This window comes from Diabrotica virgifera, chromosome 9 (assembly GCF_917563875.1).
Source record: "Diabrotica virgifera virgifera chromosome 9, PGI_DIABVI_V3a".
NCBI lineage: Eukaryota > Metazoa > Arthropoda > Insecta > Coleoptera > Chrysomelidae > Diabrotica > Diabrotica virgifera.
The window spans coordinates 121,970,910-121,995,555 of NC_065451.1; the positions used below are offsets into that span (position 1 = coordinate 121,970,910).

A 24,646-nucleotide genomic window follows, 5' to 3' on the forward strand; every position below is an offset into this window, starting at 1 on the left:
CACCAAGTAATCGTTTTGTGAGTGTGATCAATACAACTAAAAAAGTAAGTAAATATTTTTAGTATTTAATTATTTGCTACTTCAGAAGTCTTCCGTCTTCTTTTGTGTTTTACTGTTGCAATTTTACCTTAAAGACCTGGAGCCTATTTACCTGTAAATGCTTTTTGTTTCAAGTCTTCTTGCGTATATTCTTATGTAATTTTTTGTAAGTTATGAGTGTGGTTTGCGTCCTGGTCCACGTTTATCTTCTATTACGAGCTGTAGAAACTAGTAATGAGTTCCGTTTGCGTCCTGGTCCACGTTTACCTTCTATTATGAGTTGTAGAAACATCCTATTGTATAACTATGATTTTGTAGTTTCCGCTTTTCTACCGGTAAATGCTGTTTGTGTTTCAAGCCCTCATGTGTGTATATTTAGTTATGAGTTGCGTGTGCCTCCTGGTCCACGTTTATTACGAGTTGTAGAAAGGCGTACGTAATGCATCCCATTAGTATAGAATAATGATCTTGTAGTTTCTGCTTTTTCATCATTTCAATGTTTTACTGCTGCGATTTTACCTTAAAGACCTGAAATCTACATAATAGCCGGTAAATCATTTTTTTCAAAACCTTCATGTGTATATTCTTAAGGTATGAGTGTCGTTTGCGTCCTGGTCCACGTTTATCTTCTATTACGAGCTGTAGAAACTCGTAATGAGTTGCGTTTGCGTCCTGGTCCACGTTTACCTTCTATTACGAGCTGTAGAAACTCGTACGTAATGCATCCTTAAAATCTTTGTAAAATTTCCCCAGAATCTGGGAGAAAATTGATTTTCTATCTTACGCTAATACACAGGCTCTTATGGGAGGCGCTGTTGCCAGATGTTGTGAAAGGCCCAGTTTTTCAGTAGATCTGGGGAAATTTTATTTTTGTGTGCTCGTTCCCGTATAGCCCTTATACTGTGATTATGTAGTTTCTGTATGTTTACCAGTTTAATGTTTTGTAATATTTTATATTTTACTGTTACAATTTTACCTCAGTTTTAGTTTTTTATCATTTCAATGTCATCTTTTATGATTTACTGTTGCAATTTTCCTCAGACCTGCAAGAGACAGCGTAGCGTGGTATTCGTGTGTACATTCTTAAGTTATGACTTTCGTTTGTATCCTAGTCCACGTTTACCGTCTATTATGAGTTGTTAAAACTCGTATGTAATGTATCCTATTATATAGACATGATTTTGTAGCCGTAGCTTTTTATTACGTCAATGTCTTTTTTCATATTTTCACTGTTGCAATTTTATTATAATTTACTTCAAAATCATGTAATTTTTAATAATAGAATCTGCAATGTAGCAAATGAACTTACATTCGCAATTATTTCAGATGGATCTAAACAAACTAAACAAAGTTTCTGTTGTTAAGAAAGAAGACAAACCGATTACAAAACTACAGCAACTGGAAGTTGACAAACCATATAAAATAATAAACAGTAAAATCGTCAACACTGCATTTGGCCAATCGGTGCTTCTAGAATTAGAGGAAAGTGTGGTGTTCCTACCGAAGCGGGTTACCGAGGACTACGCCCCCTATATAGATCAGTTGAGGACAGAAAAGTACGCTGTCGTATTCAGAGGCCTGGTGAGCACGTCGAGCAAGCTAAATCCTGCAGCGTCATTCGAAATAATTGAAATTTAAAAAACTGTAAGTAGATTTTTCATATCCAAAATTTTGAAAAATGAATTCTGAGGAAATCGCCATTCTTAGTAGTGAGATAATTAAAAAATTTGATGAAACTGAAAAATTACTTTTTTTAAAAAAGCGTTGTTCGGATAGAGAAACAAAAAATTGGATAAAACAAGTTAAAAAACATATATGTTTATGCAATTTAGCTATTAAGGATGGCGATTTAAGTATAGGGACGCTACGAAAACTTCAAACCAATGTAGGGATCCTTAAAAGATTTTTAATTATACTTCAAAATTTAAATTCCGTTGCAGGCGGTGGGTTAAATAATATACGTAGAAGTAAAGCAAAGGTTGTATGGAGAAATATAGTATCAATTTTTCAAAGTAGAGTACAAACAGGAATAATTATTAACAAAGAGCATAAAGATATTTTACAGTTTTTTGCCGATGCTTTTAAACTATTTCAAAAGAAAATTGAATACAACTTAAAAAGAATGGGCATGTTAAAAGTAAATACTACATTTTGTGGGGAATTTATCAAAAAAGCTGAGGAGGTGGAAAATTTAGAAAGAAAATATTTTAATACTAAAAATGAAGTTATTGATGTGACTACCGATTTAAATTATTGGTTTGAAGTTTACGTTAAAAATATTGTTTTGACCGATTTATCTGAATTTGAGGAATCTCAGAGTGGTTGGGCACTGAATCAAATTATATCTTTAGAAATAAACATTAATAAATTTGAAATGGCTAAAGGAGCCTCATCGTATATTCAATTGCATCCTAAAGTTACCAAAAAACGAGCTTGTATCAATGTTAAGAATAACGACCAGGCTTGTTTTGCTTGGGCCATTGTATCAGCCCTATATTCAGTTAACATAAACACTAACAAAACTACTTCATATCCTCATTACACCACTGTCCTTAATTTAAAAGGTCTTACATTTCCAGTAACTCTAAATCAAATTTCCCTCTTTGAAAAAAATAATGAAAATATTTCCGTTAATGTTTTCGAGTTAAATGTTAAAGATGAGCTTTTCAATTTTTCGGTACTTCCTGTGAGATTAACTAAACAAAAACGGGAAAAACATGTCAATCTGTTGATAGTTCAAAATAAATATTATTTTAATAATGAAGTGGACAACGTCGGACCATGGAGTGGTGGACGTGATGAAGATCTAATACATTTTCACTATATTTGGATAAAAGATTTAGGCAAACTTGTCAAGTCACAACTTTCTAAACACAATGGAAAGAAATATATATGTGACAGATGTCTTAATTATTTTTATACAAAAGAAAAGTTGGATGCTCATATCATCTACTGTGAAAAGATAGATGACTGCAAAATAAGTTTCACCAAAGAACCATATGTCAAATTTAAAAACTTTGTTTACAAAGAAAAATTGCCATTCCTAGTATACGCAGATTTTGAATCACTGCTCGTTCCTCTTCGCGCATCCCACTCAACACCATCAACTACGTCAACGCATCCATATCAAAGACACACAGCGTACAGTGCCGGATTATATTTTAAGTGTAATTATGACGATAATTTTTCATTCTACAAAAGTCATGTGGGTTTGGATTGTATGTCATGGTTTTCACATGAAATTGACAATTTAGCTCAATTTATTCATTCAAAATTAATAAATATTCAACCCATGAACGTTGAAGTAAGTTTAAAAGATGCTACTGAGAGATGTCACATTTGTAATAGAAAATTTTTGGAGAAGGATCGAATTGTAAGAGACCATTGTCATTTGACTGGCAATTTTAGAGGTTTTGCACACAATGGGTGCAATTTAAATTATAAAAAAGCATTTGTGGTTCCAATAGCCTTCCACAATATGAGTGGTTACGACTCGCATTTCATAATAAAGGATTTAGCGAAAATGTACGACATTTCCATTTTACCAGTCAACAAAGAAAAATATATTAGTTTCACAGTTTACCATAAAAAGACAAATATTAGATTCCGGTTCATTGATACTTTTAGATTTATGGGGAGTTCATTAGATAGCTTAGTTTCAACTTTGAAGCCAGAAAATTTTGGAATTTTAAGAAAACAATTTCCAAATTTAGATGATGAAACGTTCAAGTTGTTAACTAAAAAAGGAGTATTCTTTTATGATTATTTAGATAAAATTGAACGGTTGGATGAAACAAAGTTGCCAAATAAAGAAAAATTCTACAATAAACTGAACGATGAGCATATATCAGATTCAAATTATGCTCACGCTAAATTAGTGTGGGAGAAATTTAACATGAAGACTCTTTGGGATTACAGTAATTTATACATGAAGACAGATATACTTCTTTTGGCTGTAGTTTTCGAAACTTTTCGAGACACATGCTTCAAGACATATGGATTAGATCCAGGACACTACTATACCATCCCAGGTTTTACATGGGATGCAATGCTCAAGTATACAGGATGTCACTTGGAAACTATACAAGATGTTGATATGCTTTTATTCTATGAACGAGGTATACGTGGAGGTATATCACAGTGTTGTAACCGGATGGGGGAGGCTAACAACAAATACATGATGAATTACGATCCATCTAAACCTTCTAAATATCTCATGTACCTTGATGTTAACAATCTATATGGTTGGGCGATGAGTGAACCTCTCCCTTATGGAGGTTTCCATTGGGATGATACAAATATCGATGTTATGTCAATACCTGACGATGCAAAAGAGGGATACATTCTTGAAGTTGATCTCTCTTATCCAGAAAACTTACATGACTACCATAAAGATTTACCGTTTTGTGTAGAGCATTGCAAACCTCCTGGTTCCAAACAATCTAAACTCTTGTCCACTCTGTACAATAAAACTAACTACGTTATTCACTACAGGAACCTAAAACAGGCTATATCACATGGATTAGTTCTTACTAAAATTCATAAGGTATTGAGATTCAAGCAAATGACTTGGTTAAAAGGTTACATTGCTCTTAATACACAATTGAGGGCTCAAGCTAAAACAAGCTTTGAGAAAAACTTATACAAGCTCATGAACAACGCTGTATTCGGGAAGACCATGGAGAACCAAAGGAAGCATAGGCTGGTGAAACTAGTAAATAAATGGGAGGGACGCGTAGGTGCTCGAAATTTGATTGCTAGCCCGAAGTTTCATAGTCGCGTTATTTTCGATCAATCATTAATGGCAGTAGAATTAAAGAAAGCTGAAATTATTTTTAATAAACCATTGTATGTTGGAATGGCAATTTTAGAACTTTCTAAAACCTGCATATATGAATTTCATTATGACTATATGTTACAAAAATTCCCATTAAATCAAAATAAATTGCTTTATATTGATACTGATGGATTGATTTATGAAACTGAATGTAATGATATATACGAGGAAATGATTAAGCCTGACATTCATAGATTTGATACAAGCGATTATCCCCCAAATAATCCTTGGAATATTCCTTTAGTAAACAAAAAAGTGCCAGGTCTAATGAAAGATGAGAATAACTCAAAAATCATGACTCACTTCGTTGGTCTTCGTTCAAAGCAATATACATATAAAGTGGCTGGGGAGAAAGATGTTAAAAAGTCGAAAGGGGTTAAGATGAATGTTGTAAAGATGAAAATTAACTTTGATGATTATTTGAATTGTTTGAAAAGTTTTCGTGAAACTGCCGAAACAAAATCACTTTTTTATGCAACACAGCGTTGTATACAATCTAAATTACATGAAGTTTACAGTATTGAGCAAACTAAAATAGCCTTAAACCCTTTTGATGACAAACGGCACTTACTCTCCAACACTTTTGATACGTTGCCCTGGGGCCACTACAGTATAACACATAGGTGAATTCATTTTTCAGATGTGGAAGATGGAAAGTCTACAGAATTTATGCATAAGCTCTATTATCGAAAACATACATGAAATTTCAAAATTTATTAGTAAATCGCCTTTACCATGGGTATTAACGGAGGAAATAGTTCAAAAATTTAGTAAAATTAAATGGATGCAAATTAAAACTAATCCCGTTCCTTATGAACATTTTAAAGTTTGTGACTTTGAGAATCATGATCTAGAATTGAATATTTCACCTGAACTTCGTCAGGCAATTATAGAGTGTCAGGATTTTGAAACTTTTGCACTTAATGACTACTATTGCTTATGGTTTAGGTATTATCAAATACCAAAATATAATTTGCTACTCTGTCGACCATGTTACAGGGTATTTAAAATAATTTTCTCTGAAAAACAAAAATGTCTAAAAGCTAAATCTGATAATTTTCATGTTAGTTGTTTAGCTTCAGACTTACATTTGATATTTAGAAAAAAATCATCCTGGTGTCAAAATGGTTTTTGTGAGGTACTCTTTGAACTAAAGGATAGATATGATTGTGAGGAGGACTTACACAGGAATCGTAATAAAAAAGTAAGATTCTCAGATATTTAAGATGCTAATAAAATTTAAACCTTTTGGTAAAGACGATCTGTATATTTGTATCATTTTCGGTAAACATATTTTGTACGTTTATACCTGTAAAATGTAAAAAAACTTTCTTGTAAAGTAATTACTTACCTTTTAGTTGTATTGATCATAATCACAAAACGTTACTTCGATTAAACGAATACGATTTGCGATTACGATTATCGATTACTAATAACGAATAAAAGACTTTCTTGTAAAATATGCTTTATTTTTATTTACCTTTTCCCCATACAAAATCCCCAGATCCCCAGATCCCCAGATCCCATTGATGATGGACCCCCAGACATTAATTATTCATAAAATAAATTTACTTTAGATAATAAGGATTTCAGTTGTTTTATTAATCCATTATCAGGACAAGGGATCCCCAACATATTCCAATTAAAAGTACCTTTTTCAATGACACTTCTTGTAAATTCATTAAACTTGTAATAGACGTTGTGCTTTAAGAAATATATATGTCCATCGATGTAATTAAATGCTGATGTAATATCATTTGGTATTCCTGGAAAAACGTCACTTATGCGTCCTCTTGAGATAATGTCTTTATCATTAAATTCAATAAATGAACCATCAAAACAAACAAATTTTTTTCCTGAATTTGTTTGGAATAAACCGTTAATACTTCTTGCGTTATTGATTTCAGGTACCATGTTATCTGTATGAATTCTTAAGCTAGGAAATGCTGCTGCATATATACGATTTCTGCTTACACCAATCATATCTCCATTGGAACTTTGAAAAACATGTGTCACGTTCGTAATTCCCCTTGGAAAGTATCTTATAAATTGTTCAGCATTGGTGGGTATCTTTTCATTATTTAAGTCATATTTCCATACCAGATCCTTACTTACTATATACATTCGGTATGTTGGAAATGATGGAGCATACGCTAAAAATATTAAATCTGGATATTCCAATTCACATACATTCGTTATTATATTTTGCTTTGATTTATTAGTCCTAGCTGCTGTGGTTGTCCTAGATCTTTCTGTTGTAGTTGGTGAACTACTCCTAGGTTGAGTTGGAATAGATGCAGATTTACTTTTATGTCCATATAACTTTTCTAAGCCTCTTTTATCATCATCAGTTATGTGAGAAGGAAAGGTTTCATAAAAGGGATACATTACAGCCTTCTTATCGCTAATGTGTGCTAAACCTAAAGCGTGACCAACTTCATGGAGAAGGACTGCAAAGAAATTTGTTCGACCTTCTGCTGTAGAATTTAAACTGAAATCCCATGTTAGATTGCTATTCATATGAATTTCTATGCACCCAGATGTAGGTGGAAAATAAGAATGTGCTAATATACCACTTGTAAATTTAAAAGGACATTCGTCGTTACCCTGACAATTGTATCGAAAATAGTGCTGTTTTGGAACTACTGTTATAGTTATATCCGGATTTGGATCTGGGATTCTCAGATAAGTAAACTTAAATTTTGATGCTTCTTCCCATATTTCAAATACTCTTTTAGTGACTGTCAAAGCTTGAGGGGTTGCTTGTGGAAAATACCATTTTATATCAAATTTTTTCCATGCTGATTTTACAGCGTAAGCATTGTCTCCTTGTGTACATCGTGGTTTCTGCATTAACTCCATCGTTTCTTTATTTAATTTCCCATCTACCGGTAAATTATATCTTTCTTGAAACTGTTCTAGTGTTTCAGTAATATCAGTACTGGCAGTTTCACTTGTGGTGATGTAACCATATTGTTCTAGCCATGACACTGCATTTGTCTCAGTAAAATTTCCACCTAAGCAAAAACTTATGCTGGTTGCGATGAGCAGAACAACTTTATTGATATGCATCTCGAATGATACTAGTTCAAATAAGAAAACATCACTGTGATATAAATAAACCCCACCAGCCAATACTCCTCTTGTAATTTATTTTCATGAAATAAAACAACAGAGATATATTTTACAAGCTTTATTAAATTCTTTCAAGATCATTAGCGATCCTATTTTTACAGAAAAATATAAGTTGCCCTAACGCTATATGTTGTAAAGTATTTCCTTCCTGTGTAAATGTATACAATTTTTGAATTGCGTCTGAAAACGTATAATTATGACTACTAAAACTATTTCGAACAATATTAAGCGTATTATAATAATAATGTGGAAATTCAATAGTCTCTAGCATGGACATATACGGTGTTAAAAGTTCACTATTTGCTTCCACAAGGGTGTTCACTTGCACTTCTGAGAGACAAAAGTTAATGCCGTGCTTGATTATTTCGAGGAATTTCATGCTGTTGTAGGTTATTTGTCGAATTATGCAATATTCACCACACTGAATTTCAACAGGATCATCAGAGACGGTCACGTTTTCGTGGAAAAAACTTTGCTCATTGAGTTGGGTAATTAATTGTTCCCATTCATAGGCACTGAAAGATATTTTCTGCCATGGCGATTTCCACATAATTACAGCTGGAGTATATGTTCTGGCTGGACTTAGACCACAACCAAGTTGGTATGATCCATTTAACAACTGTGTGTACAGCAGATAATGGGACTCGTTCTTAGCTGCTTCTTCATACTTCTCTAGAAGAGCATCCAGCTCATGATCGTAGTCTTCACATACAGTTGATGTTTCAGATGATGGTGAAAGGGTGACATCATACTCGCTGCCGCTTGAGTATTCAGTATCTTGGGAATACATTTTTACTAGCTAACTGACTGCAACACACTGAGAACGAAAAACGTGTTTCTGCTAATTTTTCAGAATTCCCCCCACCTTTTTAGATGACAGCATCATTATCGATCCAACTATTATGTTTTACATCAAGGCCAAGCCATTTGACGTACATTTTTTTACCTTTACGACGTAAAACTTTTTCAACTAAGTAAATATCAGGATTGGCTGTTTTCTGTAACTCTTCATCGTAAAAGGCTCCTTTGATCGGTGCACCTTGCATGTCTTCGAGCATGTACGTTGCAGGGTTGGTAATATTGATTTTGGTAACTTTGAATAATTCTGTTGTCCAACTTGGAACATATCCCTTGTCGAATAACATTTTGGTTTTGCTGATGCGTACAATATCGCCGACTTTAAATTTTCGGGGACCTGCGATTTTTAAATGCGTAAATTTGTTTTTTAAAATCTCCTTTTCATTGGTTTTGTTCACTTGTGATGGTTTGTACCCCGTTTTTGAATGCTTTGTATTGTTGTATTCAGCCGTAACTGTGGGCAATATGTCAATCCACTTGTAAGTACCGTGTAAGCTGAAATACTTGTAAAGTTTGGATTTCAACGTTCTAATGACGCGTTCAGCCATGGCTGCTTTCATGGTAGTGAAAACAGAATAGTGATTTATTTTATGTTTTTTCATTAAATTTTGAAACTTGTTATTGTAAAATTCAGTTCCCTGATCCGACTGCAGATTTTTCGGTGTTCGTTTGCTGTGTGCGAGGATATCCGAAAATGCTCGAGTCAGCTCCTCACCCGTCTTTGTCTTTAATGGACGAGTCCACAGATATTTCGAAAAACAATCAATAACAACTAAAATTAATTTAAAATTTCTATTGTTATGAGAATGAGGTCGCATTTCAGCCAAGTCCATCTGCCATAAATCGTCTAAGCCTTTGACTATTGTACGTCGTCTTGGATAATTTTTTCGAGCAGGTTTGTGTAGCTCGTTAACTAGTTGGACCTTTTCCATGGACGACGCCATTTCTACTTTCTAAAGCTTTAACTCTTTGGAGTAAAGGGTGTAAATATGTGTTAAATATAGCAAGTGTATCTTGGATTTCTTTTACTGCTGAAGATAAACGTTCATCCAACTCATACAAAGTCTTTGACAGCTCTGATACTCTACTATCTAGTAAAGATCTCATATCTGATTCATATCGAATGCTTTTCTGCCATTGCTCAAGATCATGAATCCTATTATCATTTATGGTTTGTAGATTTACCTGTAACTCGCTTAGTAATTTATTATGTTTTCTGCCTTTCACCTTTTTTGCATCAGACATCTTCACTCTACCTAAACTGTTTACGTTCTAACGCAATATTCTTTGTACAATAGGTTTTATGCAACTCGTCCATCAATTGACTCTTTAGACAATTTTATTATTTTCGACGTATTCTTCTACTACCTTAAGACGATTTTCTAAATCATGTGAATTAAGATCCGTTGTTTTAATCTTTTTTTCCATTTCCAACGATTTCAACATATTTTGTGCGCTTTGGTGAGCAGCATCTGTAACGTTCTTATTCATTTCACGTTTAAATAAATCTAGGTCATTTCTAAACTCGTGTACTTGTTTCGACAAATCGGATATTTTTGCAGCATTCACTTTGTTCTCATCAAGCAACAAATTAATTTTTTTATTAGAATCACTTTCTACTTTACTTATGGTGTCTGAGATTTTTTGTTCAAGTTGAACATGTTTTGCATTATATTCTTTGCGCAACAAATTAAACTCTTTTCTTACAAAAGACTTGACATGAACAATGCGACTATCTACGAATTTCTTGTTGGAAAGATCTGTATCAGCTACAGGAGGATTCCGTTGCATATCCTTCTTTACTGCATGTATTTGGTTTTGTACATCCAAAATAGATTGTTTTAAGCCTTCACGTAGCTTTTTAACAGCTTGTTCATTAGAACGATAATGATGGCGACCAAACTTGTCAACATTCATATTGGAAATGATGCTACAATAATCTGATCTAACGTTAATATATAATATCTGCTTCACGTAATTCGTTGATAATGGCAACAATTTCGTTATTGGGGGATGCGGTGTTTCCTGCTTTTTGCTCAGCCATCAACAATTTGAGGCGCTCACAAAGTTCGTTTGGGTCATCCCAATACACATATTGCACATGATCATCGCTGTCTTCCCAATGTGTCGGTATTCCTGAGCCAACCTCCTCCCTACCAGATACTGTATTACGACGAAATGATTTATTCAGGTCAGGTTTAAGAAGTGATTTATTAAGATTAGGTTTAATAATTTCATTCCACTTATAGGTTTTGGTTCCCTTTAGTGTACCATTCAGTTTTTTATGAGCATTGGTTAATTCCAGCAATGTAATATATCGTTTCACATCGTCCTCAGTGTAATAATCAGGTTCTTTGTAAAATATTAATTCATATAGCCCGCGAGTTCCAACAACATAGTCTCCTTTCGCCACAATCCAACCATTATGGGCGAAATCAATAACAGTTTTTCCAAGTTTCCATTTAGAGGTTACGGGATCATGAGTAGGACCGTATACTCTATCTATTTTATCTGAATACTGCCAATGGTCTTTCACATAAGGATGAATTAGATGATGGTATTTTTCTAGGTAATCTTGAAATTCTTGTTCGGATACCTTATCTTGCGATTGGTTTGTTTCTATGCTATCTTCGTATTCTTCATCGGATTTATCGCTGAATACCTCTTCATCGCTGATAAATGATGTATTTTTTATGGTGCTAATATCTTCTTTTTTAATTTCTTCTTCTTTTTCCATTGGTTCTTCTTTTTTAATCGACTCCGTTTTAACGTTAGCATTGTATTGCGATGTTTTTAGAACACTGGTTATGGGTTTAAACATTTTTTTCAAAGTTTCATCCTCCTCCGATTTACCTAGTTTTAACGCTAAATACTTTTTGCGAATAGCTCTAGCTAATTCCGCAACTTTGCGCTTGCGTAGAAGCACTTGTTTGTCCAACATGCTTTTATATAATGCAGGTGTCTCAGCCACGTCTAAACTTTTATAAACTTGTCGAAACCTTTACGATAGCGTCCGTTAGAAATATCAAAATCCTTAACAATAACAAATGTACCATACTTGTCCTTCCAACATTCAGAACAAAATTGTTTAAATTGCTCAAATGTCATGTCAGGAGAGACGTGATCGTCAAAGACGTGTTTTAAATTGAGCTCATCCTGTTTAAACAATACAATAAGGTTAGCATTATCACGTAGGAGTTGTTTGCCTGCTCGACTGTAGGATTGACATAGGTATGCACAATCGATATTTTTATGTCTCCCCATACAGTAATATTCACGTATTGTTTGTTGCGGATCCGTTGATACATCATCAAATATGAATACAGAATTTGGTTTGGCTTTACCAGGACTTATTACGGCATCATTATCTTTATATGGGAAATAGCCCACCTCCTTCACAGATGCTAACACTTCCTTCAAAAATTGATACTTGGGTTGAAACAACGATTTTGAATAAACGTAAACATTTTGAAATTTAGCGCCATTCGGGTCAAACAATAATGCCAACATAGCATTAGTCTTTCCACATCCGCTTGGGCCGCATATGATAGCACGAAAAGAATGTGGTAGCAATGCACCATGTTTACTGGTTCTTGTCACGTTATCGACAAAATCTAAGTTTTCCACTGCTAGTGTCTTGTCTTGTTGAACAACCTTCATCTTGTGATCGAGATGAATTTTATGCACTTGGTTATATAAAAAGCAATTTTGTGTGAAACGATTCATTTCAATGTTGGTTGTTCAAGGTGAAGGAGTTTTAAATTCTATAATCAATAGTCTACCATTTGAATTGCACGCTCCTGGCTACCACTATCTAGGACCTGGAACTAAATTACAGAAACGTCTAGCACGAGGAGATCCTGGGATAAATCCATTAGATCAGGCTGCGAGAGATCACGATATAGCATACTCTCAAAGTAATTCCTTAAAAGATCGACATAAAGCAGATTGGGTGTTGGAAAATAAAGCGTGGGAACGAGTTAAAGCAAAAGACGCATCTTTGGGTGAAAAAACCACTGCCTGGTTAACTACTACAGCGATGAAAGCCAAACGAAAACTAGGTATGGGTGTGAAACGTGGTAAAGGCGTTAGATCATTTAAGCGACACGTGCTGCAACCAATTATCAGAAGATTGAAACGTACTCCTCCAGCACCAAATCTGCGTAAATCAGCCCTACTTGCACTTGCAGCAGCTAGAACGGCCGTTAAAAACGTAGGTGGGAAAAAAAATGTGCGGGTTCCAAGAATTATTCCATTTGAACCAAAATCAGGTGGTATTTTACCTTTAATCCCTATCTTTGCAGGCTTATCAGCTCTCGGCTCTTTAGCGGGGGGTGCGAGTGCCATTGCCAAGACAGTAATCGACTCAAAGAATGCTCAAAAGAAACTGGAAGAAGATAAACGTCATAATAAAGCAATGGAACATCTAGGCAAAGGTTTATACCTACGAAAAAACGCTAAAGGTGGCTTTGGATTATACTTGAAGAAGTCAAAAAACTCCCGCTGAAGCTACCTAATAGACCTCTAACCAATGTGGACTTGAATAAATTTGCTAAACAATTAAAAATTTCAAATTTTCGTGGAGTTTTTATGCGGGACAATTTACCTCAAGCCCCCCGTAAACACGAATGTGCTATTATTAATCTTGATATTTCCAAGAACCCTGGTACACATTGGGTAGCTTACCGAAAGATAAATAACAACATAGAATACTTTGATTCATATGGTTGCTTGAAGCCACCGCGGGAACTAGCATCATATTTGAGTGGTGGACGAATTTTCTATAATAACGACGCATACCAAACTTATAACCAAATTAACTGTGGACATTTATGCTTAAAGTTTCTCTACAATGGAACCATCTAACGACATCTTGAGGCGTGCCACATGCATTTTTATGGAAAATATAACGAGCGGTGTTTGGTATAAACTACCCCACGATATTCGTCTCGCACTAGGAGATCATTTACCTTGCAAGAAAGATCATAATAAACATGAATGGGGTGATGTTTGCGGCAATATGAAATCTACATGTGTATTGTGCGGTGTCTATGAGAGCGGTATCTATAAGCAAAATGTAAATAAGACAAAACCATGTAACAGTATAATAAGAAAAATAAAGAAATTTTTACCATAATATATTGATATTTAACTTACTACACCCTATATTAAGTATCAGTCATGTCTCGATTGTTAACCTTGACAAGTACTACAAACGAATTTTCGTTTACTCCTCAAGTGCCTCTTGTACTTGATCCACTTCAGCAGTATTATGTAGCAGTGTTGGGATTTCATACATTTAATTCCATCCCAAACATCGATGGTGAAAAATTTTATTTCTATGAGCAAAATGACCGTAAAAAGTTGCGTCATATCGACATTCCATCCGGATGTTATGAAATTACCGATATCGAAGCGTACATTCGAAGTGCATTACACACTAAATACAATTCAGTTCAGCAGTTCACTTTAAGACCGAACAACAATACGCTTAAATGTGAAATTTTCTGTCAAGAGCATACCATTACTTTCGAGAAAAATGATAGTCTTGGTAAATTATTGGGTTTCTCCTCAAATAGAATATTGGCGCCAGGTACACTGCATTCTTCAGATCAACCTGTAAACATTATAAAAGTATCGAGTCTACTTTTTGAATGCAACATTACCGAAGGAGCCTTCTACGAGGACAGACCTGCGCACACTATTCTTACACTATTCTACTCTCACACTTAGTGTTGATCCAGGGTTTGCTATTGATGAACGTCCTCATAACCCTATATACATACCAGTAAGCAGCAGCATACGTGAAATTACCAAAATTACCGTTAATGTAGTCGATCAAGAATTAAGACCAGTCAACTTTAGAGGAGAAAAAAGTACTCTGCATTTGGATTTTAAGGAACGATAGATGGGTTTAGATATAAAACACAACTCTACACATCCATATTCATTAGTCTCACACGGATCCTACATGGGACGTGACGTGTCTGCTGACAATAAAGTTTTTCTTGTTTCCATTGGATTACGGCTGAAGAATGCCAAAACGCCACTATATTCGACGCCAGGTTCATCAGCAGGAACCACATATTTTCGATCTTTACCAAAAACCTCGGTTCGACGATACTATTAGAAAAGAAGAATTTCGTACATATACACCTTACATCAAGTCATTTAATAATAGTGATGTTGTCGAGTTTATCATAAATCAATCAGATGCATTTTTTGCGATACACGACACACTTTTAGAAATTAAAGGAAGTATCAAGAAAGCTGGTAATGGAACTGTTTCTCTTGCGCCGAATGCTGGATCCTTCTTGTTTGATACCTGTACATACATCCAAAGTTCACATGACATGGAAATAGTTCGAGATCCAGGTGTAGTCAGCACTATTCGCAGTTTGTTGTGTTATACACCTGAAGATTCCAAATTTCTCAGTACTGCAGGATGGAACTATCCGAATTATCCACATTTAACAGGGGACGCCTTTAGTTTACTGATTCCAATCAAACATATTTTCAACATTTTCAACGATTACACTAAATTAACCTATGGTCGTCAAGTGTTTCGCTTTGTTCGAGCGCGTAATGATAAAGATTGCATTGTTGTCCAAGAACCTACTGGTTCCACGACGGTAACAACAGTATCATTAACCATCGCCAGCATGGAACTCAAGGTCAAACATGTCTTTCCCAATGATGATGTGAAAATCGAATTAATGACTCCGATTAAGAATAATACACCGATAACCATACCTTTCCGTAAATGGGAGCTCAATGAACTACCTTCACTTACGGCAGGATCTCGACGAGAGATATGGAGTGTAAAGACAACTTCAGCTGTTGAACGTCCACGCTACGTTATTGTAGCTTTTCAAACTTCTAAACGAGATGATATTCACGCTGATCCGACGCTATTCGATCACATTAGAATGTCCAGCGTACGAGTGGTTATTAATGGTGACTATTGGCCTAACGAGAGAATGCAATTGGATTTCACAAAAAATGATTACGCTATAGCTCACTACAATTATACTGAATTCTTTCCCAGTTATGCTCGTTCGCTAACAAAACATCCCATCTTAGATTACTCTGCATTTAAAAGATATGCTTTGTTTGTTTTTGACTGTTCCAAGCAGGATGATACATCGTTTAGATCCGGAACTGTCGATGTTAAGTTGGAAATCGAAGCAGATGAAGGTTTTCCAGCAGGTACTCGAGCTTACTGTTTAATTGTTCACGACAGCCTACTCGAATACTTTCCACTAACTGAAGTTGTCAAAAATATAATTTAAATAGGACAATCTACAACTATGTCTTTCAGTATTGATCGCAACATCATGAGGATCGCATTAGTTGACATACAAGGATTCACCGTAGATGGGTGGTTTGTACCCAAAGAGCTTACCATTGAAATTGGCCATAAACGATGCCATTACATATTTACGTCTCCACAACCGTTTGCTACATTGAGTAATAAAGATAAGAAGACTGTATCTTACTTGGAGAGACACCTGCACGGTCTTCGGTATTCCAATGGGGATGTTGAATATTCAAAAATAAATGAAATACTAGAATCTAAGTTGTTGTATGCAGCTGATTACATCTACGTTCGCGGCGAACAAAAAGTGGAATTTTTACAAAAGAAATGTCATATTTTTGGAGTTTTTCCCACCATTATTGATGTTTGTAAATTTGATGATACACCCCTTGATACTGGAAACTTTATTCAGAATGCCAATCCTTGTCACACAACTGGACTATTTTCCTGCACCGAGAGAAATGTGGATCACCTCCGCCAATGGTTTTGTGAAAAAATATTACCTATGTAAATTAGGTTTTTGAATAAAAGATTAAAAGTATTGTTTTAGTTTTATTTAAAAAAACACTGCCTTCCTTTTTTACATATTTATTTTAATGCAAGATGATTCACATTTGCGACTTACAAAAAATTTTATAATGATATTAACAGCTAGAAATACATTTATTACTAATATTATTGTTAACAGTATAATCGATGAACCATATTGGACGATGTCATCATCATTATTAGTTTTGCTCCATTTTGAATCACTTTCAGTGTTATTTGGGGATATTAACTTGATCTTGTAGAATGCTCCTCCCGACTTTGGTATCGTTTTGAAAAATACTGGAAGCTGGCCATAATTCACCACTTCATGATCCATTAGAGTCCATTCAGTTCGATTACAATCAGTTTTTACATCGTTAAAACATATCGCTATGTTCTTAACATTGTTTGGAACGTTTGTATAAAGGACATTGTTAACAATAGCTGTGAGAATGATAAACGATGCCGTTAATTGAGACATCTTGCTGGTTGAATTCTTTTTAATGGGTATTGTGTTTTTGGTAGTTTTCTTGTAGACAAATGAAACTCTGCAAATCGTTTTTCAATTGCGGTTCTATCTTCGTACCACTGTATATCCGCTTTCAACTTTTGTATTTTTTCGCAAAACTCTACCAATCTACACTGCACGGAAGACATTGATGAAATGAAGCATCTTTTACTTAAACTAATATATAAATATACATATATATTAATTTTATATTTGTTTGAAATTTTCCTTAGTCCTGACCTGTTCCTAATAAAATATTTATGTGTTAAATAGTATGTGCATCTTAATTGGAATTTCCTATTAGCAAGCGTCATTATATTTTCTGCATCTGTTTATTACTAATTATACAATAAACGCAATCGTGGGAACGACATAATATTTATAGAATTTGCTACCATATTGCGTCAGCGTATTTTCCCACATTGCAAGCCTCGTGAACATAAGTTTTAATTACATCCTTTAGTAATTTGCAAACCATTGGAATGTGGATGTATCCGGTTCACTCGTGGGAACGACATATAATATTTATAGTTGGTGCATTAACGTATGACATCATTGGAATGTGGATGTATCCGGTTCACTCGTGGGAACGACATATAATATTTATAGTTGGTGCATTAACGTATGACATCATTGGAATGTGGATGTATCCGGTTCACTCGTGGGAACGACATATAATATTTATAGTTACTGTCAGCGTATTTCCCGCGGTTCACTCATTTCGCCACACGTGCATTAACGTATGATATCATTGGAATGTGGATGTATCCGGTTCACTCGTGGGAACGACATTTATAGTTGCCGTTGCGTCAGCGTCCACATTGCAATATATTTTTATTACTTGGAGGTACTCACGTATTTTTCTTTGAATTCTAAAAGCACATTGTAGAATGCAGGCGGGGTGCATTCGTTTGTATGAAATTATAATACTAAAAAATCGTTGCTTTTTGCCGACACCGTATCTACATTGCCTAATTTTGTTACATAACGCCATTTTTACCGCCCCCGGAGGCCCCACCCTATGGGGTTCTTCTTCAGAGGCCTCAACGCCGCTGGCCGCCAACACGTCTACTTCTCACCCCCTACAGGGTGCGACAGGGTGTACTTCTTAGGGTTCTTTTATAACGATAGGGTTCTTCTTCAGAGGCCCCAACGCCGCTGGCCGCCAACACGTCTACTTCTCAGCCCTATGACGACCGGGTGTACTTCTTAGGGTTCTTTTATAACGACAGGGTTCTTCTTCAGAGGCCTCAACGCCGCTGGCCGCCAACACGTCTACTTCTCACCCCCTATGACGACAGGGTGTACTTCTTAACGACAGGGTGTACTTCTTAACGACAGGGTTCTTTTATAACGACAGGGTGTACTTCTTGCACCAGAGGCTACGGCCTCAACGCCATCCTAGCCATCAAGCTGGCCGCCATCTTGGATCTTGGATCTCAGATTCCCATATCTCTACTACTGGCAATCTTAATTTTTGGATTTTGCCTAAATAACTTAACCAATTTGGGTGTTAAAGTTGATTGATATAAATAAAGAATTGACATACTATCAAAACTTTTACGTTTACATATTACTTTTAAGAAATTTTCATGTTTTTATATAAGTTGTATAATTATTAATTTGTAACCACGAGCAGTAAGTTAAGTTTTATATTTTGAGTTTTATCTAAATTTAAACATTTTTATTTGTAGATAGTCTTGATAAAGAAAATAAAATTTTCGAAAGCTCGACTAATAAGTTCAAAGTGTTTCACTGAATAGCCCAAAAATTTAAAAAAAATTTATTGACTGCATTCCCCAAAAAAAAAAAATTTTTTTATTACAATTCCAACAGTCATTACATATTAACAATCATATATATATATATATATATATATATATATATATATATATATATATATATAAAACAAATGAAATAGAGAATGTGGAAAAATCCCCTTACGAATACCTCACACATCCACTACTTCTGGCTGGGAAAAATTTTTCGAATAGAATCAAAGATCCAAACACCAGTTCTTAGAAATGTGTTTCGCCCTCTTCAACCTCCGTGGGCTCATCGGTAAAGATGAGAGGTTGAATATCTTTAGACACATTCCATCAAAAAACAACATCCGAGACATAGACATAACAGGAGCGTAAATCTACGCCCAACCTGAAAATGACAGTCTCAAGTTTTAATTCCTTAATTACTTTAGAGTAAGTAAGATAATGTTTATGAAAAAACAAAAGATGTAGGTCTTTGAAACACACTCAGTGATCAAAAGATCCACAGGTACTGGTTTAACGACCACTCGTACGAAATCAAACAAATGAAATAGAGAATGTGGAAAAATCCCCTTACGAATATTATTACGAATATTAAATCACTGAGTGTGTTTCAAAGATCTACATCTTTTGTTTTTTCATAAACATTATCTTACTTACTCTAAAGTAATTAGGGAATTAAAACTTGAGACTGTCATTTTCAGGTTGGGCGTAGATTTACGCTCCTGTTATGTCTATGTCTCGGATGTTGTTTTTTGATGGAATGTGTCTAAAGATATTCAACCTCTCATCTTTACCGATGAGCCCACGGAGGTTGAAGAGGGCGAAACACATTTCTAAGAACTGGTGTTTGGATCTTTGATTCTATTCGAAAAAAAAAAAAATTTCCCAGCCAGAAGTAGTGGATGTGTGAGATATTCGTAAGGGGATTTTTCCACATTCTCTATTTCATTTGTTTGATTTCGTACGAGTGGTCGTTAAACCAGTACCTGTGGATCTTTTGATCACTGAGTGTGTTTCAAAGATCTACATCTTTTGTTTTTTCATATATATATATATATATATATATATATATATATATATATATATATATATAGGTATATAATATTTGCTGAACAGTTAGGAAACAAGGCTGAAATATTGGGGTAGCAGCAATCTCAAAGAAAACTCTTTATAATAGTTCCAAGCTTTCGAAAATGTTTATTTTCATCATCAGGGAAACTACAATCATAAATAGACAGTATTTAACAAATAGGCTAACTGAAATTAAAAAGCTTGGAACTATTATAAAGAGTTTTCTTTGAGATTGCTGCTACCCCAATATTTCAGCCTTGTTTTATATATATATATATATATATATATATATATATATATATATATATATATATATATATATATTGATGTGATCTTGATTATTGATATGAGATAATATTTTTATATGTCATTTAATTTAATCAATGCATTAATAATAATCTAATTAATTTACCAGATCACATATCAATATGTTTTCAATCTCAGGGCTTTTTATAAAATTAATTACTTACATACGTGGCTTCTAAGTATTTCTCAATGGTTCCTAATCGGGATAGGAAAGAAAAGAGTAAAATAATAACACATATGGGTTACAATTGTAATCAAAATATTGTTTATTTTATTTAAATGGCAATCACTGCTTAATATTTGCTATATCTTATTATTCTTAAACATAACATTTGCACATGGGAATCTTATTTCCTTTTGGTTTCCAATTGAAAGTTTTTATTAACATTTAACTATTATGATTTATTAGCAACAATTCTATTTAAGTTTGATGAAGCTTTTCTGATATTATTGATTATGTTTCTTCAATTTTAAATGTGGTATTTAATACGAAAAACCCATACATTCATGTCCAAACAAATGAGACTGACCTTTTTCTGGTGAACTGAGAATGTCTTCACACAAGACCCGTTTCCTGCTATCCTTGGCTGGAATCAAAACCTCGTCCTGGCTTCCAGTAATGTTCTCCTCTGAAACTAGCTCGTATAGCTCTCGTTTCCTGCTTCTGTCGTGATGCTGTGTTCTACCTTTTTCGAAACTGCAATCAGCTACCGGGAACTCTTTGCTCAAGGAGGTTCTTTTACTCTCAACCTGGCCTACCTCTCGTTCCACGATAGATACTCCACACTCACGGAACTACACCGGCTTTCTCACTCTCCGTACACTACCGTCTACTACTGGACTTCACTTCTCGACAGCTCAAAACATTCTGATCTCTATTTGTCATTCATTCCCCTACTTTCTAAATATCCCTTCCAGATTCACAAATCAAACTTCCACCACCAACTCTCATTCGCAGTATTCCTCAAAACCAATTTTTAATCTTTCTAAATATGCTTAATGGATTTCAAAAGAAAAATAGTTAATTCCCATTCTAAAATTACTTTCTACTAATTACAAAATTTAATGATCTATTATCTACTTCAACTGAGTCTTATTTAGCATAAGCTAATGATCGAACCTTCCGCGAACTACGATAATGACCTATTATCGATTTCACTTGAGTTTTATTTAGCATAGGCTAATGATCGAACCTTCCGCGAACAACGATAATGGTACGCCATTCACTTTGTTTATTCTAAGCGCATTTTCCCGAGTTTCGTTTAATCACTTCTTAAAATTAAATATAACAATTTGTTGTATACAGGTTGATCTAAATTTATATGCCCGTGGTTGAGAAAATTGAAAATATTTTATATTAAATCGAATTTTGTTTATAATTATTAAAATTTAATTTTCATATCAAATAGAAATATAACAAATCCCCGCCTTGTATTCGATAAAATTTATCTGCATTTTTAAATAAATTTTCTCGAGGCAAAACCAACTCCCTGTATATTTCCTTACTTTAATCTACGTCTTATATCCTAACTTACTATCTACTTCATGTAATTCTGTCTTTTATTCGTGATATTTGTATACATCGTGAATATTATAAATTCCTCGGATCTTTTCCGAGTTCCTGTGCCTCAACTCATAACTATTTATCCCATTTTCATTATTTACGATGTACGGGCCTTCGAAAACAGGCATCAACTTTGCGCAAATGCCCCCAGGAAGATTTGATACTCGTAATGCCCTCACGAGTACTTTTTCACCCTTTTGGAAAGTCACTGGTCTTCTTTTTCTATTTTGTTCCTGTCTTTGGATATATTTTTCGTTGCTTCGCCGTAACCTTCTCTGTACGGTTTCAATCACCTGTTGATATTCTTTTGGCTCTTGGTCTTCCCATGGCCTTATCGGCAGTACACCCTTCATGATGTATTCTGGGGTCTCTTTTGTTACTGTGCTCGGAATTGTATTTAGATACCTTTCTATTTCCGCCATTTTCCTGTCCCAGTGGCGATGTTGACCATCTGTTGCAATGCGAAGAAATTTCGTCACTTCCTGTATGAATCGTTCCGACGGATTACTCTGTGGATGCCTGATGCTGACAAAATTTGTCTCTATTCCTCGTTCTCGAAGTTGTCCCTTGAAACGATCATTTCGGAAATACGTTGCATTGTCCAGTAGAATCTTTTTTGGTGTTCCTACTATGGCTATAAAATTGTCGATTTTTCTTAATATTTCTTCCCCCTTTGTGGTGCGGCAACTATATAATTTTACGTATTTTGAAAACACATCCACCATTACCAGAATATGTTTGTTCCTTTTAGTGGTCATAATTAGATCGCTTAACATATCTATTGCTACAATGTCTAGTTTGTTTCGGGTTTCAATATTTTTGGCAACATTTTCGTTTTTGAAATTCCGACTCTTATATTTTTGACATACATCGCACTTCTGGGTAATTTCCTTTGCAATGCGGTAATCCTGTCGGCTGATGTAATTTTCCCTAAAAACGAGCCAAACTTTTCTGCTACCGATATGCCCATTGTCCTCATGTAATTTCTTTATTATCTTTTCGGCCAATGTCTGTGTCACTAAATATAGTTCCTTTCCGTCTATTCTCTTAAAATATATGTTATTTTCTACTTCCGCTCTTCTTTTCTCTCTTTCCTCTAGGTCTTCCTGGTTTGTCCTTATCTCATTTAATGAATATATCCCTTCTTCTTGTATTAATCTATTTAGTCCCACCTGTAGAGTAATTGTTTCCTTTTTTCCGGTGTCCTCATCCCGTGTTAGAGCGTCGGCTATTATGTTGTCTTTTCCTTTTATATATCGGAACTCAAAATCATACTCCTGTAATAATAGAATGCCTCTATGTATTCTATTATTTACTAATCTATTCTTCATGATATGTACTAAAGCTGCATGGTCTGTTTCGATTGTGAATTTTGCTCCCAATAAGTAAAACCTCAATTTGTTTACGCAATATAGTACACTGGCAAACTCCAATTCTGTAACACTATATTTTCTCTCATGTGTTTTAGTCACTCGAGATATAAAACATATCGGCACTTCTTGGTCGTTTTGTATTTGAGACAGAACTCCAGCAAATTTTTGTATGGACGCATCAGTTCGGAGTATAAAAGGTAAATTGTAAATAGGGTGGTATATTTTCGTTCCTTTTGCGAATTCTCGTTTTAATGTTTCGAAAGCTTCCTCCTGTTCTTCTTTCCAATTCCATTTTATTCCTTTTTTAAGCAATTTTATCAGAGGGATTTCCTTTTGGCTCAAATCGGGAATCAGCTTTTTAAAATAATTTATCGTGCCAAGAAAACCTCTCAATGTTTTCAAATTCGTTGGTCTTGGGTATTCATCTATGAGCTTGACTCTGTCTTCGGCTAATCTTACTGTTTTGGTGTCCAATTGAAAACCCAAATACATGACTTCTTTTTGAAAAAATTGACATTTTTCAATGTTTAATTTCAATCCCGCTGTGTCCAATTCTTTCAGAATTATTTCTATGTGTTCCAGATGACTCTGAGTATCTTGTGAAAAAATTAATAAATCATCGATATAATGAACTATGAAATCTTCATGGCGATTCAAAATGGTATGTAGAGCTCGGACGAGTGCAGCACAAGCACTCTGCAATCCAAATGGCACTACCTTAAACCGGTAGACAATACCATCAATAGAAAAAGCGGTGTAGTTTCTACACTTTTCAGCTAACGGTATCAACCAAAAACTGTGTTTTAAGTCAATTTTCGAAAATATGTGTGACCCGGTGATTCTTCCAAAAATGGCCTCGATGTTTAGAGGTGAATCATATTGTGATACAGTGTGCTGGTTGATATTCCTGGCATCTAAACATAATCTCAATTCTCCATTGCTTTTCTTTACTATCACAATCGGGTTAACATACGGTGAATCACATCTTTCGATGATTTGATCTTCCAACATTTTATTTATTTCTTCTTTCACCTCTTGTCGATACTTGTATGGAATCGGGTAAGTCTTTGATCGAAAATTTCTTAAGTTTTTCACCTCAAATGAATGTTCGTACTTTTTAGCCACTCTGTTTTCCTCATTGATCAAATTTTCGTAGTTTCTTAACATCAACTGCAATTCTTTTTCTTTCCCTTCTCCACATATCAATTTTCTGTCTTTTTTTCAGATTCTTCACACATGTTTACCATGCATTCTGCATCCTCGTTTGCATATACCTCCTCTTCAAATACCACTGTTTCAATCATATTCTTTTCACTTTCATTTTTTAGCTTTATTTCTTC

General features: G+C 34.6%; 3 protein-coding genes across 3 annotated transcripts; 2 read left to right on the plus strand and 1 right to left on the minus strand.

The window, feature by feature from the left end:
- The first annotated feature begins 2,161 nt into the window (after positions 1 to 2,161).
- On the plus strand, positions 2,162 to 5,503 carry LOC126891286 (uncharacterized). The gene has a single exon (XM_050660465.1). The coding sequence runs from the start codon at positions 2,162 to 2,164 to the stop codon at positions 5,501 to 5,503; it is 3,342 nt and encodes a 1,113-aa protein (XP_050516422.1).
- Positions 5,504 to 6,427: 924 nt separating this feature from the next.
- On the minus strand, positions 6,428 to 7,948 carry LOC126891287 (matrix metalloproteinase-18-like). Its single transcript, XM_050660466.1, has one exon. The coding sequence runs from the start codon at positions 7,946 to 7,948 to the stop codon at positions 6,428 to 6,430; it is 1,521 nt and encodes a 506-aa protein (XP_050516423.1).
- Positions 7,949 to 14,904: 6,956 nt separating this feature from the next.
- LOC126891289 (uncharacterized) lies at positions 14,905 to 16,161 on the plus strand. Its single transcript, XM_050660467.1, has one exon. It carries the CDS (start codon positions 14,905 to 14,907, stop codon positions 16,159 to 16,161), a length of 1,257 nt encoding a protein of 418 aa, XP_050516424.1.
- The last annotated feature ends 8,485 nt before the right edge of the window (positions 16,162 to 24,646 follow it).

Bases quoted from the DNA above. Each gene is read 5' to 3' on its own strand.
- LOC126891286 (XM_050660465.1), top strand. From the start codon at position 2,162: ATGGGCATGTTAAAAGTAAATACTACATTTTGTGGGGAATTTATCAAA.
- LOC126891289 (XM_050660467.1), top strand. From the start codon at position 14,905: ATGCCAAAACGCCACTATATTCGACGCCAGGTTCATCAGCAGGAACCA.
- LOC126891287 (XM_050660466.1), bottom strand. From the start codon at position 7,948: ATGCATATCAATAAAGTTGTTCTGCTCATCGCAACCAGCATAAGTTTT.